Source organism: Clarias gariepinus, chromosome 10 (genome assembly GCF_024256425.1).
Source record: "Clarias gariepinus isolate MV-2021 ecotype Netherlands chromosome 10, CGAR_prim_01v2, whole genome shotgun sequence".
Taxonomy (NCBI): Eukaryota; Metazoa; Chordata; class Actinopteri; order Siluriformes; family Clariidae; genus Clarias; species Clarias gariepinus.
The window spans coordinates 11376188-11396979 of NC_071109.1; the positions used below are offsets into that span (position 1 = coordinate 11376188).

The 20792-nt window shown below is 37.5% G+C and overlaps 1 protein-coding gene across 2 annotated transcripts in view; it reads right to left on the reverse strand.

The window, feature by feature from the left end:
• The window catches only part of nlgn3a (neuroligin 3a), a 188342-nt gene that overhangs the window by 112372 nt on the left and 55178 nt on the right, over positions 1-20792 (reverse strand). The window contains exon 4 of one of the 2 annotated variants that reach the window (XM_053506450.1): positions 7488-7547. The exons of the other annotated variant lie outside the window; for it this stretch is intronic. Coding sequence (XP_053362425.1) covers positions 7488-7547 — 60 coding nt within the window. The remainder of the gene's footprint in view (positions 1-7487; positions 7548-20792) is intronic. 2 annotated transcript variants of the gene reach the window in all.

Below are 20792 nucleotides of genomic sequence, written 5' to 3' on the forward strand. Positions count from 1 at the left end.
GAAATTCTATAAATATTTCTGCATGTATTTAACCTAAGCATATGATGCACTAAAAGGACTATTTAGATTTTAACAAAATTCTCTTATGTCAAAAAAATAATAATAATAAATTAACAACATGTGGCCATGATTGAAAAAGGCTGTTTTGACAGACGTGATTCTTTCTTTGTCTCTCTCTTAGGTCTGGTGGTTGTTTGGCTCTGAGTCCCAGTCAAACAATTATATGGTATTTGTGGTTACCATGGCTACTGCAGACTGCAAATTCTAAATCCTCGAGAAAAATTGCAAATGACAAACAGTGTGCTTGCTTCGTCCTGCTGCAGTCTAGAGGGCTCTTCATATTGCATTCACGCCTATTTACGTGGAAACGGTCATGGCTAATTAGCGGCACTGTGAGATGAATGAAATGTCCTTTGTAGGTGCTGCATGTTTTTTTTTTGTTTTTTTTTTGTTTTTTTCCTTTTTGATCGCCTGCGCCTTAAGACTTATCTGGTATCTGAGAGAGCTGTGATAAGGCATGGGTTTAATACTGGCAATTCTGGGCTAACATGTATCTTACACAAGAGAGACGATGCATAGAGCGAGGAGAATGAACAAAAAGATGAAGGATTTCCTGCACCGGCGAGGCATGGGACATTAAAACAACTGAAAGTAGACAGATTCAGAGTGAGAAGGAGAGAATAAATATGCCAGAAGGAAAAGTAAGAGAGAAAATAAAAGTACTGAGTGGAACAGGATGAGTGATTAGTCATGTCAGTGTTATCAGAAGCCTCTTTTGTTGATTCACATCAAGAAGTTTTGAACTTGGAACTGAAACCGGTAAAAAACACCTGACTAGTTAATACCGAGACAGCATTAAAACAAGACACATTCGCAGCAGGTCACTGCGTTTCCAAAAATAGTATGCGCTGAAAAAAGAAGAAAGGCACAGTGAAAGACTGAATACAAAATACACACATTTTTAGTTCATGCATTCATTTTCGGTATAAAGTCAAAAGAAAATGTGAACTGTGAATAGGATATAAACTTTATAAGAACTGAATTCATGTTTAAGATGTAGAGGATGAGGGGACCCGTTATAGAACGAGGTGATACACGTTCCCACATGCATTCGCACACACCCACACATGCACTAGATGCTTTGTACAGTACAGTATGTCTCGAGGCAGAATGCAAGCATCAAAACCTTAAGCAATCCTAACTTCATCTTTGTTCCCTTTGACCTGCATGATTCTGAAGACCCGTCTACATACAGTAGATGCGCTGGTATCACTTCGCCATCTGGTGATTAGTGAATCCATGAGTGGTGTAAGTCATGCTCAGGCCCGTAGCGCTGTCACTCAGCCTGTTCTCCAGCCTCATAAATCTCACCGGGCCACTTTGCATGGTGGCAGCAGTGTCACTCCGTAGGAGCCGAATGGCGCGGTATGAGCAATGAGCGCCTCCAACAACGGGCGATCTGCTTGACAAGAGTTGATTTTGACGGCATGCATGCAGCTACCGTCAATGCGAATTACGTCAGATGTGACGCAAATTACAACTCCATGACAAGTCATGATCACAACATCGCACTGCTGAACCCTTCTGTGTGGCATGGATAACAAGTAATAATTTGTACTGAGCTTTTCATTCACTGCAAAGGGAGCCTGGATACGCAGCGTTATCTTGCGTATTTTGCCTTAGATTTTGACAGTGCTGCACCTGAACAAGATGGGGGAAAATGACCTTTGAAGAAGAGGACTTCTTCAGGCTGTGGCCATGGCGTTTGTGCATGAAATATAATGTTGCTAAGCGCATAGGCAGGTGGTTTGATGTGCTCTTTTGAAGCCTGGCCTTTGGTACCAGAGGGGAGCTGGAAAGAGAGTGTAAAAGGAAAAGAGGGAGAAGGATACATAGTAGACCAAGCCTCTTTCCACACATACACACAAACTCTCTTACAGAATCAATGTAAAAATCACACCGTATACACCAGCTACCAAAATATAACTTTAAAACCAATAAAATGTTTGCATCACCGGTGGATAATAAGTATTTACCTCCTAGAGAAAATATCTTTCCAGAGATTTAACATAACAGCCCAATAAGCCCTTTCAAAGCTCTTCATTTGGGCCATGAAGGCTCGAGTCGATCTTTCCTGTCTTTTCATGACAGCAGGCAATGAACGTAAACTGGCCCGTTGTCTTTTGAAACCATGCTGACTGACAGCTGGAAGTCAATAGAATCAATCCTAATAGCTAGACAGGTGGAGAGAGTCAAAGCCAGGCGTTCTTTGTCCTCATTAGGGAGCTTGGCTCACTCAGGCAAACAGTTGCGGATCCGTTTCCATGAAATGGGAGAGACCAGGCAAAGGTGCATGACTCTGAATAACAGGGCCACCATTCATCATCCATGTTGCCTCACTCCCTTGGCGTGATTTCGAACCTCCACCAGTTCTAAATATGCCTCAACTATGACAGGGATGACACAGTGCACCCTGGCGCTAGCCTGATTTCCGCAGGGCCTTCCGGAATAGCAAATTCCCTGGGTTGCAGCAGACTTCAGTGACTGCTAAGAGCTCTAAGTGGATGAGGGGCCACCCGAAACAGGTTTGCAAAGCTTTTTTCAGTCTGCCAAATGAGCAGAAGATGAAGCGCCTGCTGAATCGAGATGACAATGCCTGGCTAAGTGGATTGCAAGATGGTGGGCACTGTCTACTTCCGTACACAGATTATATAAAACAGTGTCAGATACAGGGGCTGAGGAAGTGTATGAAATATACAGTGGCCTTACAGTATTGCCGTATGTTCACACAGGCCTTCCGATCCAAAAAAAGAGGGTTCACTGTCCCCGGTTCCATTTTTAGCATATACAGTATTTCCAAGCGGTTTTACAGCCGTATCACTATGAGATGGGAAATCTACGGCTTAGCGCCGAGCAGGACATGAGTGTTAAGTAGGACGTTTGTCTCAGTTCAGTCTCTGTGGCAATTTGGAGAGAGGAATCTTAAACAGTTATTTATAGTGCCATCTGCTTCCGAGAAAAACTGATACAACGCCTGAAGAAAATCATTTCAGTGCTATAAAAGCATCAAAACAGATTTGTAGCCTTTCTCTATTCAATTATCACTCTTAGAGGAGCTAACAATAAAAGTAGTATGCCTATATTCAATTACTTTAGAGGAGATAATAAAATACGGCAACAAAATAAACAAGGTAAATAATCACGCGAAACACATTAAAGTCAGCGGTGCTCGGCTTCAGGCACGCGTTTTTGGTGTTTTATTTTCTGACTTATTTATTAGCAAACATGTTTACCAATGATTTTCCCCCCAGTCCTGTCTTTAGGGGCCATTGTACAGAGATATCACTGCAAGTTGCAATAAATATAAGCCAATTGGTTTGATATGCGAAAAAGTGGGAAGCAACAAGCACACCTAAAGCACATATCTTTAACTCCAGCGGCGTATCCGTGCTTTTACATCCAGTTGCTCTGGCAGTGGAATTGGACTCCAGGCCAGGTGGTAAAGCATCTGGCAGGACACTTTGCCATTTGAGCACACCACTTGGCTATACTTGGCCAAGTGGATTTTCACAGAGGGCAGCCTCAGGCACCATACTGTATCTCTGCACAAGGCAGTGATGGAATTGCCTGTTCGGACAAACTGTAAATCTAATGCAAGCACTTTAGACAAATCTGTCTTTGGGGAATATGTTACGTCCCCACATACAGAAGGCCGAGACATGCTTCAAGACATCACCTCTGCCAAAGAGATGTGCTGATTCTGTATCGACTAACACTATAGCTAATCCTCCTAACCACGCTTCTTTAATAAGTCTCTTTCAGAAACGCACATGAATACTCTGAAAAAAAAATTAATCTTCGGCTTCTGGTGTAGAAAAAGCACTGAGCCGAGACTGACGATCCACGTTATGGCTGACCTGAAAAACCGACACGTCACAGCATGAGGTGCTTACACAGAGCACACAAAACCCATGTTCGATATGGTATAGCAGCCTAGTGGTGAGCATATAACTCACCTGAGTAATCTCGGAAAAAAGCAGATGAGCAACAGAACAGCAGTGGCTGGGTTTGCAGATAGATTCTGGGGTTTAAGCCGTTTGCTGCGGCATGGAAAGAATGCTTCCCTGTTTCTAATCTTCCCAGATATCCATCCTGAGCCCTGAATATCCCAAGATAAATACTGAAATTGAACAATGCTGTGGCTGAGCAGCACCTTCTTTCATTCTTTCTCTGCTGTTAATCCTCTCAGCAACTCTTCAGGCTGCATCTTTTCAACTATACAGTATGCATTCACCACACTCTCAAAAGTCAGCTATGATATTATGCTTTAACAGTCACAATGGCAAACATTTAGTGGAGTATACTGTAGATAACTGCACTACACTATGATTGGATAAGATGCTGTAAAGTAGAATGAGTGGTGTGACCTATGTCTTTAGGAGACAATAGGATAAGCTTAAATCCACAATGTACAATAGAAAATCACAGTATTTATATTTATATACATACAATAAACATGCACTTTTACATTGTCCTAGTTTTAAACTGACTAGCGTTAAACAAAAGTCAAAGTAATGGATTCTGATCACCAGAAGTCCCATCACACCTTGAATCTGGACGTAATGCTTTCAGAGAGATGCCAACTCGATAAACAACAAATTATTTAAGATGTAATTACAGCTGGCCAACTATTTCTGCCCGTATCCCCTATTACTCCAGTGACCCTTTCCTATCAGAAGAATAATCACATCAGAGAGTGTGTTGCTAGTTTGACCCATTTATAATTATGGCTGGCTAGCAGTCATGCAGTCTTTTCTGACCTACTTTCGATGTACCCAATTTTTGCCAAGTAAATTATGGAGAGATTAATAAAAAGCTGCATTTCTTTTCCCTTTTAAATAATAATTTGATATCTTTTGATAATCACTTGATTAGATATTAATGTTTTCTAAAGTCATATCAATCGTTACAGATTTGTTCCCTCAATTTCACTATTCACTTATTTTTATAGACTTCATCTTCATGATACATGCTGCGTATTGCCGGAGAATGTCTTTAAGGATCACGATTGTTTTATCACCCACCCCCGGTACAAACTACAAGAAAAAAAAAATATACCAATAACAAGTACAAATTTAATGTACTATTGTATATTTTAATGACAATATGATATACAGTGGTTAGAAGAAAATGCCTCTTAAAGTCTATGTTTTTATTTACCATATCATTTGCCTACATTACAATTATGGAGTACTCATCAACCTATATTTACTAATAAAATGAACAAGATCAGTGAATAATCAATACATTAAAGTACCCATATCAAAGCATAACTTTGCTGAATTGATGTCCTAAAACACTCAGGGGTGTTTCTACATAATGCTAAGTAGAACAGATATTAGCCTTGACCTCAGAGAAGCAACTGTTGCTGCACATCAATCTGGGAAGGGTTATAAGGCCATGTCCAAACAACTTGAAATCCAGCATTCTACAGTAAGACATACAGAGAGCCTTCCAGACAGTAGCTGATCTTTCCAGGAGTGGGCGTTCCAGCCAATTTAGTCCAAGGTCAGGCAGTATAATGCTCAGAGATATAAAAAAAATACCCAAGAGCTACAATGTGTAACCCAGTGGCCCTCTGCAAACACAGGAAATGTTTCTAATCAGGAGAGCACAAACAGACTAAACAAGTTTGACTTTGATGGATTTGGGTGGCTAAGAATAATTTTAATTTGAAAAAATTACTTCTAGACAAATCACAAAAGATCCAGAACAATATCTTTTGGATTGATGATAACAAGGTGGAGATGTTTGGCTGTACCAGCTGTCCGTCATAATGGTAAATGTAGGCTGTTTTTTTTTGCAGCCACATGACATGGGATCTGAATCAAGGATGAATTTTTTACCTTAATATTCTTGAAACAAATTATGACGTCCTTCATGCAACAGATTATGCTGGGCCAAAATTTGGTCATGAAACAGCAATCCCAAGCACATGAGCAAATTGACATCTGAATGGTTAAAGAAGACAATAAAGGGGTTGGAATGGTCAAATCAAAGTCTATTTTTTAACCCTATTGAGATGCTATGGCAGGTTTTTAAGAGAACTGTGCAGAACTCTTATTTTGTTATAACTGGTAAAAGTTAGATGGTGCATTATATGGTGTAGTTATCTTCTACCTTGTTTGTAAATGTAAATTTTAGTTTAAAAAACAAAAACTGAAAAAAAAAAACACATACTGAATTAATTTGGCAACAAATTTAGAATTACATTAATAAACCTTTACATGATTACATGATGATGGGATAACATTGAACAATTGCCCCTAACACAATGTTGCAAAAACAATATTAATACCAAATACAGAACAGTAAATTAGAACATAAGAAAATTAGGCAGAGAGGTACCATTACAACACAACCGTCATAATACCCAAATCATGTTAGAACGTTAAGGGACCATCGATGTGGTCAACCAATGTTCACCAACATAAAGGTTAAAATTTCATTGTTTTGATGTTGTATTTGCAATGTCGTCTTTGGGTCTTTTGTTCAATGGTATATCAACGTCCTTTTTACTTATATTCATTTTAACTTAAAAACAACATTATCCTGACGTTGACCCAAAGGTGGATGTCATCGCAATGTTGTTGCAACTATATCACAAGCCTTAGGGATCCTGCAGATACATGTCAAAGAAATGTGGTTTCAGTTGAACTAAAAATGGTTCTTGGTACCAAAAACAGAAAAAACCTAGTGTTTAAACAGAATTTTACGAAAAAAAAAATTAATGGGCAGCATTTCTATAGATCAATAAGAGTCGTCAAATGAGAATATCAGACTGGTTCGAGTCTGACAGGTAAGCTTTTCCTAATTCAATGTCCAGTTTCGGTGAGCCTGTAACTCCATGATTTCATGCATTTCACCTGATGACACATTCAATTCAATGCATTCAATCATGACACATGATTGGTTGATTGGATAACTGCTTGAATAAGAGTATTTTCTAAAATATAATAATGTAAAATTTGATTTGTATTCTTAATTTAAATGGATTATTAGATAAATAATAAGACCTGTATTGTCTACTAGATTAACCTAAATACAAATTGAGTTATTCTTTGTATTCTTCTTGTTCATACAGTACCACTTTAGTATCTTTAGTGCAGTTGTATCTGTATTTCCTTATTTTAAAATGTGATGAAATTTCACTTTCATTATATTAAAAAGTTTAAAGCAATCGCTAAAACAGCAATTTTTTTAAGAACAAACACAAACAAAACCTAACCCCATTCATCCACCATCACTCTCACTATGTTGATGAGTTGGGTCATGAAAATGAGAAAAAGGTAAAAATATAGCAATGATTTTATTCAAATCGTTTAAAAAAAATAAAAAATAAAAATAAAATAAAATAAAAAACAATAAAAAAAAACTGAAAACAAATTCATTAAACATGCTACCGCCTTCATCACCAAAAGGAATACCTTCATCTTCATCGCCGTCATTATCTGCTAAATCTTCACCCTGTTTTTTAGCATGGGATCCTATAAATAAATCAGGAAAAGACACAAAGATGCACAACACAATTCACAATAGTACGATCATTAAGGCAGAAATGGATATTTTGATGCCTGTCACAAGTCTAAGAGGACATTGTAACATCCCTCGTACATTCAAATGCTTTGAAATGGTTTTGACCTTAGATAGAGTTTTACATATAAATAAAACATTAATATATAGTATCAAATAAATACACACATAAACAATTATTAAACAAACCTAATGAGAGGGTAAAAAAATACCAGATGTAACAATCCACCCTGAAAGTGACTTACATATTTTTTGTAACGATTATTACTTTTTTTATGTAAATAAGGTCCCTTTTTTAAATCTAAATTTCTATTCTTTAAATTTCATACCAAAGTTTGCTTTGGTTTTTCCCCAGAATATAATTTTCCTATCTGTTGAAAGACGTGGCTCTGATTTAGCTTTTACTTCATTTCTACCTAAACAGAATGATGCAATGGTGCTTTAGTCCTTTAATCTAATCAGCTCTCACCTCCTCATCTGTGAACCCAAACAAATCAGCTGCCAAAGTGTCAACTTTCATGCTACCCTGTCGAAGCCATCATATTTATAGATTTATAATTAGCTGAGCTAAGTGTCTACTGTATAGTTAACTGGATTATCCAACTATGTGTCCAATGTCTGCTGTATCCATTACTTTTACATTGAATTTTACATTAATAAAAAATGCACTTGTCTGAGTTTTTCCACCCTTGAGCTTTGTCTTTTTTATCCTGGGGTTGCCATATTATATCATTTGATCTGCAAGATCTGGAATAGGTTTTGCTGTATGCTGGTGTCCTTCCTGGCGCGAGTCTCCCATTTTCTAACCAGTCTTGTGACTGGCACTGCCTGCACTGGCTGGGAAGTCTTCTGAAGAACTAAACAGGAGGGACTCCCTTTTGAGTTTTTTTCTCCTTGGGATAACAGTGAAACCCGAGAGTTACCCCTTGTGATTGTTTAAACGTTTTCTCTTATTGAGTGACCTTGTGGCTATGCTGGCAATGTCAAGCTACAGTATAATACTGGCATGGCAGACAACTGCTAATTTCTTACAGGAATAAGAAAAAAAAAACATTCAGCATCATCAGGCATTTCAATGTAAATGTGTTTCAGGGTGGAGTGTACCTTTAAGTGTGTATCTTAGACCCAATGAGCCTTCTTATTAGGTTTGTCATTTACATAATAAAGTAAACATCCTATAAACAATATGCATATTTACATTTATAACATTTATAGCCATAAACAATAATGAATAATTCATAATTCATAATTTTTTTTCCATCTTGCATATTCTACTATGTTCTACCACAGTACTATTGTCTACTTGTAGAAGCATTTATAATAATAAAATATTTGGCAGGAGACCGGCAGGAAAAGTAAAAGCACCTCTTATACTACAGACAGAGTTCTACAGTAGATGACGGTATATTAAAAGTTTGACATCAAAATGAGATTTTTGCAGTTTTGGGAAAAACAAGAAATGATAAAGAATTTTATGTGCATGTTTTTTTGGGTCAAAGACGTAAACACAAATGGGCAAATATTATGTCAAAATTGTTTTGTTTATAGCAGTGTGAGTATCGTGTTCACTACAACTCCCACCACCACCTACAGTTTTGTCACAATGGATAAATCAGCCTGCAGTTGTTTGTGCTCATTTAAGTATGCAATTTAGTATTAATAATATGTCGATTGAGTTTTCATAAAGAAAAATATCGCAAACCCATGCTTTGAGTTTTTGGGGCGAATCACTGACACAAATTGCAACAAGGAAAAAAGTGTGGCTCTCAAACGCAGCAAAACCTGTAACTGTACTGTAACTGCAGTGCAAATAAACATTCTCCAAAATCCACTAAATGCATTTAGTTCACTCATAGCAGGTGCTATTTTGTTTAGCAGTAAGGCCTTGTTCACACGGGCGTGAAATTTTTGGATAAACGAACGCGCTCTGAACATCCTAGACGTTTATGTTGCGTTTTGTATTAGCGCTCGATTGACTTCTACACTGGCGTTCGTTTGGCTCTGTCTAACGCCAGCCTGCAGCCCCAAGTTTTGCTTCATTGATCACAGGATAGAAAGAAGTGATTTGGCTGGCCTTATAGGATGTGATGTGTTTTGCTATGTAATGCAGCTGCTCTCTGTCATGGTTTCCCTAAATAGTTTAAAGTTTCTTAAAGGAATATCTATGTACATACAGTAGTGCTTTTCAGTTGAAAGGCTCTATATATATATATATATATATATATATATATATATATATATATATATATATAACTGACCAAAATGTTTAAAAGCCAGAAAATAGTGTTTATCACATTTTGCAGTATAACTGTTCCTTAACTTTATATTTATACGCACAGTACAGTATATAATGGGTTTCACAAAAAACTGTGATAGATACTGATACTATGTTCTAAAAAATTTACTATATCTGGCTAAATATATTCCTTAGGCATTTTATAAACGTTGTTTATAAAAAAAAAAAATGTTTTGAGGAAACTTGCAATTTATCCTTCTTTAACAAGCTTTAAACCTTTTTGCCAAAACACAACAGCAGACAATTTCATATATTACATATCAAAATGACATCCTAAAAAAGCTAATCGACGTTGCTTCTTTTTGTCACATTATCAACGTAAAGTAGCACAAAATACGGGCTGCTGTGAATGGGATAAAACAGTTGAAAGACACAAACTAAAGGACATTTTCCAGTCTGAAAACAGCATGGTAATTTCCCCCATTAACTTTTTTAATTAACATGCATTATGAGCGACAAATCTCAAAACTTTTTTTTACCTTGTTTCAATTTGCTGCCAGTATTTTCCTCATTTTTTTATTAAAAATTAGCCAACATATTACTGATATTAAATAACATACTGGCACCAACACCACTGCAGGCAGATTTATCAATTTTAACAAAACTATGGGAGGGGAATTTAAAGTTCTTGCAAAATCACACAGACATGAAAAATAAACCTGCTTTTCTCAAACCTGGCAAAATAAATTTAGCTCATTTTGCAGTGAAACCTATCATATTACACTTACATACTGTATATACACAAGTAGTCAAACGTTTGGACACGCCTTCTAATTCCATGACCTTTCCTGATTTTATTTTTTTTCCCACATTGTAAAACGATGCTGAAACAACTAAAATATACAATAATCTCCTCTGAACATCTGATATTGAGATGTGTCTGCTACATACTGTACTACTGTACATGTTCTGGGAAACCTTCATAACAGCTCTAATCTAAGGTGCTGGTGAATGGAGATTTCTGAGGCTGGTAACTGAACTTGGTGAACTATACAGCGGAGGTAAGTTTTTGGTCTTGCTGTCTTGGGAGGGTCGTTATCAGAGCCTTATTATGAGAGGCTTAGCAAATGCAACTTATAATACTCTTCTTGCAAGACTTAGTCCAGAACAGCTGCCCTTCATAGCTTAAAATAACAACTGACTGTTGTTGTTGCTGTTACTTAATTAACCGTCATATGTTATTTGTTTAAAACAAATCCAGTATTGATCTGGAATGAAGAAAATAAATCCATCCTGTGCCCAAACTTTTGACTGCTACTGTATATGTACAACTTTAACTTAAACTTGTGTACAATAATATCATATATGAATAATCAAATTCTATGTCCCAACCTACCTATTGAGAGAGTTCTATATAGTGCAGTATTTATACAGAGATTTTTAGGTAATCATGTAACCATTAAAAAGAAAAACATCCTCCTCCAGTATCAATAAAGAGGGAAAGGCATGTCCCAGTATCTACAAAGAAAACAATATAGTACACGAGTGCAATACCAGTCATTAAGCCTTAGATTTTAACCTCAATTTTTGTGTGTGTGCGTGAAATTAGATTGGAATTATGTAAATAAGAAAGAAAAGAAACCATTTTTCATAGGATGTAGCTTTAAATCTGTTTTTTTTTTTTCAGTTGAATCAGAACTGCTCCATTACAGTCCCATTTACAAGTACTCATCATAGTCTGTTTATAATTATGTCCTGCAATTATAACCTCTTGTCATGATGAACGGAGTTGTCAGCTAATTATGTCACATATTTGACTCACTCTGCTGGTTTACCAACAGCATCAACATGTTGGTGCAGTAGCTCGTTAATGGAAGTTTGAGAATTAGCGATGACTAAAAAATATTTTTTAGTCAATCTTTTGATATTGTATGTAAGTCAGGGAAGCCAAATGTCATCTCCTGGACAAGAATCCTGGATTTTTTTTTCTGTGTAAATTGCACTTTACTCCAAACTACATGCAAATTTTTTATGTTTTCTCTGTACCGTGAATGAAAAAGAGAAATTTCCTTTCACTAAAAAAAAAAAAAAAAAATCCAGTCATTAATATATTTCAGTGTAGAGTAATTGCATATGTATATTCCGAGCCTTGAATATAAAACAAACTATAAAATATTCGCTACATTATAGCTTTACAGGTGTTGCAGCATAAAATGTAAACAGAATCTCATTTATCATTTGCTATCACTTTGTTGATGAATTTGCACTTTCTGGGCCTTTCACAGTAATAGTAAATTTGATAAATGATAAATAAATATTACAAATTCTAAGATGCAGCCAAATAGTGACATTCTCCCCCCAAACATCCCCCCCGCCCGTACCTTCTTGACTGAATAAGGCAAATCAAGATGGCTACATTGCTGCTTTTAGTTTCTAACCACTTTCTATTTCTGTTTTTGATATCTTTTTTTTTTAACTGTAATGCAATTATTGGCATTGCTATGTTGCATATTTTGTATAAATGCCTCTGAGCAAGCAAATGTTGAACGTGGTCTGTAATTATGTGTACTGTATGTGTATGTCAAGGCCACTGAATATGGACTGAAAAAAAATTTCCTTTTCAAATATATATATATATTTTTTTTTTAAAGAAGTGAGATTTCTGACATTTCTGATTTTTGCACTAAAACCTGGCTTAAGTGGGTAGCAGTGTGGCCTTGCACCTTCTCTGTGTGGGTGGAGTTTGCATGTTCTCCCCGTGCTTTGTGGGTTTACTGCAGGTACTCTGGTTTTCCCCAAAAGTCCAAAGATATGCAGATTATTCTAACTAAAGTTTCCACATTGCCCATAGTGTGTGTGCTTGTGTGCCCTAAGACAGACTGGCACCCTATCCTGGATGTTCCCTGCCTCGTGCCCTGAGTCCCTGGGATAACCTCCAGGCCTCCCGTGACCTTGACAGGATAAGTGGTATAGATAATGAGTGAGAGAGACCATGATGACCAACTCATGATGAATTAAAAATCTGGCTGAAGTCACATGATTGACAATTAAAGATTACCTGCTGCCATACTGTATGTACTGGCTGAGCATAATGAGCTTCTTAGTTATAACAAAGGCACACACAGTGGAAAAAAGGTTAACAAATTGGAACTTTAAACAAAGGGACGTAGGTCCAGACTAGAGGTGGAAATCTGTCTTTTCTCACAAAAAAGTATTAACTGAACACATTTGCACATCAGACAGCACAAGATCTTTATGTGTTAAATGAATAAATCATTTAACACATAAATAGTGTTCCATGTGCACAGGTACAGTATTTTGATTTTCCCACAACAGAGACACAGAAATAGAGTTGGGGTGTGTATATAACTGGGTGAGATCCATTTCGCTGATCAGAAAGACGGATTACTCTAGGACACGGTGCCAAGGAGCCGCCCTCCAAATACACTCCCATATTAACCTCTGTGAGCAGCAACCCATCACGGCCTGTGGTGGAGCGCAAAAGAAATGTACTCTCTCTCTCTCTCCTCACCGTGACCTCCAACACACTGGACTGATGATGCGCTCGATATCAGCTAAGCACCAGATGGGAAATGTAGTCGCTTTGACAAAGGAGAAATACAGCGTGTCAGGGCGATAACTGATTGGAAGCTCTCTGAAAATCTGAAGAAAAAAAAAAAGAATCGCTGGGTTTTCACTGGCGAAACACTGCTTAATAACAATTCAGTATTCTTCAGTTTACAGACTTCATTTCCAATTCTCTAGTGGCTTCCTCTTTCACTTCTTTCCAAGGCTTGCCTTCTGCTTCTATGATAAATTCCTGTCAATTCGAGACACTGAAAGTTTAATGCGCAACTTGGAGGGAATGGATTTGAGGGGACTAAAAAAGGCACTTAGAGATAAAGAGGATTGCAATTTCAAAAAGAAAGGGTGAGCCAAAGTTCACAACACTGTTCAGGAACAAAACAAGCAGCGCATTTTTTTTTTTCTTTTCCTGAAGGTTAGCAGACAGATTGGCGTTATGCGACACATTAAAAGAACTGCAATGTGCTATTAGTTACTATAACATCGAGCCAGCCCAAGCTGGTATAAAATTAAATGGATCTCGTTATTCTATAAAGCAAAGGAGTTGAAGTTAATAAAACAAATAAACCCTTGACAATTTCCTAATGAGCCTGTTTTAGGATGCTATGTTTTTGGAAGGAGGAGCGCATTAGAAGCAATGCAAAGTGAAAAAAACTTCCAGACAACTGGCCTACAACAATTTTATCTTCTTTTTCGGCTTTCTTAAAAACTAGCCCTGGGCTTTTCTATGGGGACTAGCAACAAAAGCTATTTGGAGGCTAGTCGTTAGCGAAAAGATATACTGGGCCAGTATATGAGCAGCGGGGGGAACTGAATGGGAACTTCCTGGCCAGGCTGTGTCTTGCATTTCAAGTCAGAATGAATGAGGCGCCAGAACTGAATGCAAAACTCCTGCCAGGACTGGGTTTGCAACACATTTAACAGAGCTGTTCCATATCAATCAGATGGGACATCCGGATTTTTTTTTTTTTTTTTTGCTACCGCTGTATTGCTTACAGTTTCTCTGTCCTGCACGTCCACACAATCCTACACAACCCCATTTAATGCTTTCCTCTGCAGCTGGATAGATCCGAGCTACCCAAACCTCCCAATTCCATGCCATGTTATCGCTCAACCTAGCACGTATTGGCATTTTCATCACACTGGCAATCTGTAGTGATCTGCTACAGGATGACATTTTTTTTTTCTACCCAAGATCCAACCTCAATGTACTCCTAACATTCACAGCGATTTCGAAGAAAGGCTTTTTTCCCCCACACAGCCCTTGTGCTGATCGCTATGTAAATCAGATCTGTGCTCTGATGCTGCAAAAATATTCTCTCTCAAACGATTAAAGAAATGATTGGGAGCATAAATTCCTAAATAGGTTTCTAGCTAATAAAGCAATTTTTGTTTCAGCCCCCACTTGAAACATGAGAAGAATGGCTCCCTGAGGAGAATGCTGTAAAATGCATGCTTATATGGCAAATCTGGATCAAACAAATGAGAAATGAATTACTGCAAGTACAATAATTTCATCTTGCATTGTAAGCGGCATTATTAATGCAAGACTTAACAGCACACGGGAGATTACACATTTGCTGTAGTAATTAACTTAAAGGAATAAATAATTCTCAGGACAAGCGATTAGGCAGAAAATGGGCTTATAGGTGGTGCTAAAGGGGTATATAGTTTTAAAACAGACATTTGAAGATATTGTTCTAAGCAAGAGAAACTGACAAAATGACTGTCATGAATTCTCCCTTGCAACACAGCAAGTGCTTCTCTTCTGCAATTTTTTTTATGGTGGCTCATATGTTTTTGCTTGTTTTCCATGTTTCCACGCAAGTCCTGGCATTAAATGATTATCCCTTTATGTTCAACAGATCCTTTATATCCTGATGTACTACACGATGTACTCCCTACTCCCTGTGGATTAAGGTAACTTCCCTCAACAAAATCCCTCTATTCAGAACTCTGCGCAGATGTCACTTCCTCTGTGCATTACCCTGGCAGCTTGGATAGGTGCTGCTGCTACTGCGGAATTTTCACACTTCTGAAATAAATATATTCTGACAAAAACAGACACGTATGCAAAACATATACTATTAAAATGTATACTGTATAACTTGTGGAGGAATGTAATTTCATATGGACTATGTCATCTCTAAATATTATGCAGATTAATAGTCTCTGTAATTAAAGATTTATTGATAAATAAATAAATATAAATGTAAATTACTTACAGATGGCTGACTTAAATTATTATTATTATTATCAATAAAAAAGACCTCCTTTACATTAATAAATGGTGCATAAAATGAATGCCAGGTCTCCTTCGAGCGCCTTGCCTTGTTTTTTTTTTGGCACTACAGTGAGGCACAATGACTGATGGGTAATTTTTCTTCTCCACTTCAAAAGCGCAAAGCAATGGGCCATTGTTCAGTTGTGCTCTATGCTGTTCACAGTGCCCTTTGAACTAAGCGCGTTCCTTCTCTAACGGCAAGTCGTTCCCTGTGAAGTGGGTGGCACAGGGTACGGGCATGTTACGAGTCCCTCCATCGTAAAATCCATTCACATCACTTCCTCAGAGTGTTACCCTGGTTACGTAAGCAACTTGGAAATTCCACACTCAGTCACTCATCGTCTTACCACTTTATCCTGTATTCAGGGTCGCGGGGGCACAAGGCGGGGTACACCCTGGACCGGGTGCAAATCCATCACAGGGCACACACATATACACACATGCCGGGCAATTTGGAAAATGCCAATTAGACTAATCTGCAGGTTTTTGGTCTGTGGAAGGAAACCGGAGTACCCAGAGGAAACCCACCAAGCACGGGGAGAACATGCAAACTCCATACACACAGAGATGGGAATTGAGCCTGGCCAGTAATCGAACAGTGCTAACCACTACAACCCATGTGCCGCCTAAATTCCCCACTACGGAAACAAAATACTGTAAAATATTCATTGAAACAAAAAGTTAAATAAAAGTGTGTTTATATATATATATATATATAGCTGCTGATTTTTATTTTTTTTTCAGTTGATGCAGTCTTCCTTTACTAACCATTCATTCAGTGAAATTGTTTAAAATGACAAATTTTGACCTTATCTTTTGCCCCATCCCTGGCAGGGGGCAGGGTGGCAAACAAACGACTAGAAGAACTTCAGTGCAGTTTACTCAATGCGAAACCTATCATTACTGGTATGATTGTACTTGAGCATAGTGCAGATTGCAGGTTTTTTCCCTCCATCTTCTCTTGTTCCTTTTCAGCTTAAAACAAGCGATATTTTTAACAACAGGTTTCACCGCTTTGTTTTCTTTGTGAGTCTCCAGGGCTGAGTGGATTGACAGAGACACAGGATTCGAAAGGGCGATCAACAGGCTTGGAGAGCTGATGAGTTATTGTTGCCTGGCAACAGTTCCTGCTGGTTTTTACATCATGCTAATTTCTACAAATTTACATGAGATTACAGGTTCATGTGCAGAAACCAATAAAGCACTTCTTTCCATGGATCAAAAAGATCAGGGTCTACAAGGTAAAAACAATAATGATAATCACGACCTTGTTTACAGTGCATCGTGCTTTTGATGCCTTTCACTGACCTGTCATTATAATAAACTATGTACTTTGATTATTATCATTTATTTTAATTTATTTATTAAATTACAAAGCAAACAGCACTCATTATTTGTACTGGTAACAAGTTCATGTAATTATCTCAATAGCTTTGATAAAGCTTTTTAATTGCAGTTTAATCTCTGCATGGCACTCAAAATGTCTCATTTCTTTAGATCCATGCATTGCTACATAAAGCTAATTATTTCTTGGCAGTGAAAAAGCTGCGATGTCCCTGCTTCATCAAAATCAAAGTATCAATCATAACCATGATTGTTCTATAATACACTGCATCCCTAATTCTCATAACTGTTATGATGTATTTTCGTTACAGCAGTTTGAGCAATGTTTTTAGCTTACTTATCTTTTATTAAAATTTTTATTTATAGGCAAGGAACTATCAAGATTATTAAAATTTATTTATGGCTTATTCAAGGGGGAAAAAACACCTTCAGGTTAAAGTGTGTTTTTAGGAAAATGCACCTTAATTTTCTAAACTACAAAAATGGATTGAAACAAAAAATCTTGGTCAGTTGTAAGGCTGGATCTTATCTTATCCATGCAATTTCTAAACCTTTACTGGACCTCAATGAGAGTCACTTGTAAATTTTTTTTTCAGCCTGAACACTTATGCTAGGCCGCTTAAATAATCTTTTAGTAGTAATGCATTGGGAGCTCACATTTATCTTGTCACAACACATCAGGCGCGCATTCGTTCTGTTTTCCCACCAATGTTTCAGACACACCTATAAACTAATCAGTTAATAGCTCAGCTTAACTGCCTGCTATTGTCCAAGTAGACCTATCACTTTCATCCAATCATGCCATGATGCTTGACTGTTTATTCATGTTTGCCTGGGGTTCAAAAAAAGATTATGTTCATGTTCCTGTTTGTGTTTAGGCATGTGGAAAGACAGCAATCAAACTCGGGAGCAGCTCAAATGGGTCCAGGAACTGAATTGCACCATGCCTGTGTATGATTGCTCACATTACTAATATTATTGTTCCATACTAGAGTACGCTTGCGTCCTTAAGCTCTCCAGCACAGTAGGGGGCGGTATGCATACACATTGCTTTGAGTTAAAAAAAAATCACAGATACAAGAAGAGTATACAATATACAGTCGTCAATCTTTCTGCTTTGCCTAAAACTATATTATTGGCTGTTTGGAAATAAAGTGACCCTCTCACGTGCCAGATGTGTTGATGATGTCACATCGTTTTGAACAGCACTCCACTTCCATGTTCAGGTACGGGTGGCAAATCATATTTGATTTGTGCGATGCCCAAGTATGCCATACCGTGCTCGAGACCACCTTTTAAAATAGACTTGAGCATGGCATGCTGACCTGTGCCTGTGCACCAAGTGTTCATGTTATGCAAACATATTCAACTTTGGGTTCAAAGATCCCATCGTCGTGTTTGGGCCCATGATGTTGAAGCCACTGGAGGACAACGCGTTCATGTTTAATTTTAAAAGCAATAGTTTCTTTTGTGGGTTTTGACCTTTCATCCACATGCCAACTCCATTTCAGGTCACTTAAAACTGACATTTAAAAAAAAAAATACTTCTTCCAGGGTGAAATCTGGAAACTGATGTTTAGAAAATTTTTCAGTGTTGACACGTGGACAGGAAAAACATTGTTTTTGGCTTGTAAGAGCATTTGATGCATGGACTGTAGCTCCTGTGTTCAAAGTCAGAGTGTGACGCACTTAGTGAAAACTTTTTTCAGGCTTCTTTCATGGCCGCTTGTTGGTTTGCCATTCTTTGGCAGCCTGTTTTTTAAACTTTTTTGTCAATTAACTTTTTATGTAAAAATGGAGGACAAGAACCCATCTTTAAGGCCTTGTTCACACGGGCGATAAGTTTTTGGATAAACAAACTTGCTCTAAACGTCCTAGACGTTTATGTTGCGTTTTGTAGTGGCGCTTGATTGACTTCTACACCGGCGTTCGTTTGTCTCTGTCTAACGTCAGCCTGCAGCCCAAGTTGTAGTTTGTGTGTTAACCTGTGGGGGCAGTGTGTCTGGAACTGGGTATAAAAGCCCGCCGCTACCGGGTTCACTCTCTGACTGCACAACATCGGATTAAAGGAAGTTTTTTTTGTGGTTTATAAAGAAATGCGAACATTTCAGCGTAATTTTTTTTAACAATTATTATTTTTTATTTTGCCCTTTTCCGCATTTCCCTATGTATAGCATGTAGGATCATGGGATATATCCGGTCCTCCGAAGCGTAAAATGAACGCATGCAAAGTTTTTTTTAATGCCGTATAAACGCGCAGCCGGACAAACGCACGTCACCAAAGCCCGTGTAAACACTCTCATTGACTCCTACGTGTAGAAAACACTCTGCGCTTGATCCGCGCTCACCGGACGCTACGAACGCAAGAAAAACGCTCAATTTTAACGCCCGTGTGAACAAGGCCTAAAAACAACCATGTATGTGTGGACTATGAATGAGGAATGAAGTCTGGTTCAATGTGTACTCTAGCCAAGCTTGATTGCACTGACTGCAGGAAATGAATCAAGCAAGCCATATATTTTCATTGTTTAAATCTTTGTAGGTGTGAGCTACTAAACTGCGCTTCAATTGTTTCAGACAGAGCTGCAGTGCTGCAGAAGCAAAACGAATTCTAAATATTTATATGGATATGTTCTAGACACATAAGAAAAAAGACAAAAGAAATGGACAGAATACACAAAAAAAATTATGCTGCGAATTTAGTAAGAATTGGCTCCATGTTTTCTTTTTTTTTAATCCTACCTGCAATTGGACTGCAAACCCCTTATAATATTCTGGCTAATGAATGAAAGTTTGTAAGCATGTCTTTATCCCTACATGTGTCATGTGAAACTAAAGCCAAAAATGTTTCAAAAATCTTAAATGAGCAGTTATATATATATTTTTTACAGGTTTTGAAGTATTAAAAAAACTACTGCAAATTGGTAATGAGCATTGAAATGCTCAGTAACTTATAAGTTGTAATAATTTTTTCCTGAAATCTTCTGCTTACGTTTCAGTCTGATAGGTGATGCAATTGTAGCAGACGCCCATAAACTTAAAAGAAGAAGAAGTAATATTCTCACAAAATATGAGTATTTGTGGAGGATGTATGAGGCTTGTATCTTCTGCAAAAGCTATGGAATAATACACTATTTTAAATGTTTTATTAATTAAATTGCATAATCTATTAAATAGCACAAACTCAGAAAAACAGTCTTATAGGTGTGAAAGATTCCAAGATTCTAATTGTGAACTGAGGACAATGTCCCTACTCATTATAGAACAAGATGCGGAGGATCACTTCTAGAATACATGGAAATAAAACCCACATACAGCGAATCTCTACAGTGATTGGTTTCGATAATGATCCTTAAATCATTGCGTTGATCGTGCTACATTTGCAGTTCTGAGTCTTCTCGAGTAATAACTTTCCCTAAAATGTTATGGCTTTTTTTTTTTTAAAAGCATGTTTGAAGCTGACAACACATCAGTACATTTTCATTTCTTTCCCAACATATTAACAAGCTATGTCTGAATTTTTGTGACACATCAACATGGATTTTTAGTTATTCCATGAGCCTGACTCACGTCTACAGTACATATATGCTTTCTGAAGCATGCTTTTATGACATTTCTATGGCTTTAATTAAGACAATGTAAATCATTTTCTACAGAAAGTCTCCACACAAAATTGAAATTGCGTGTTCGTTAAATGTTAGGCAATAGGAATGTGAGCATAACAGTGATGAATGCAATCATATCCTTTTT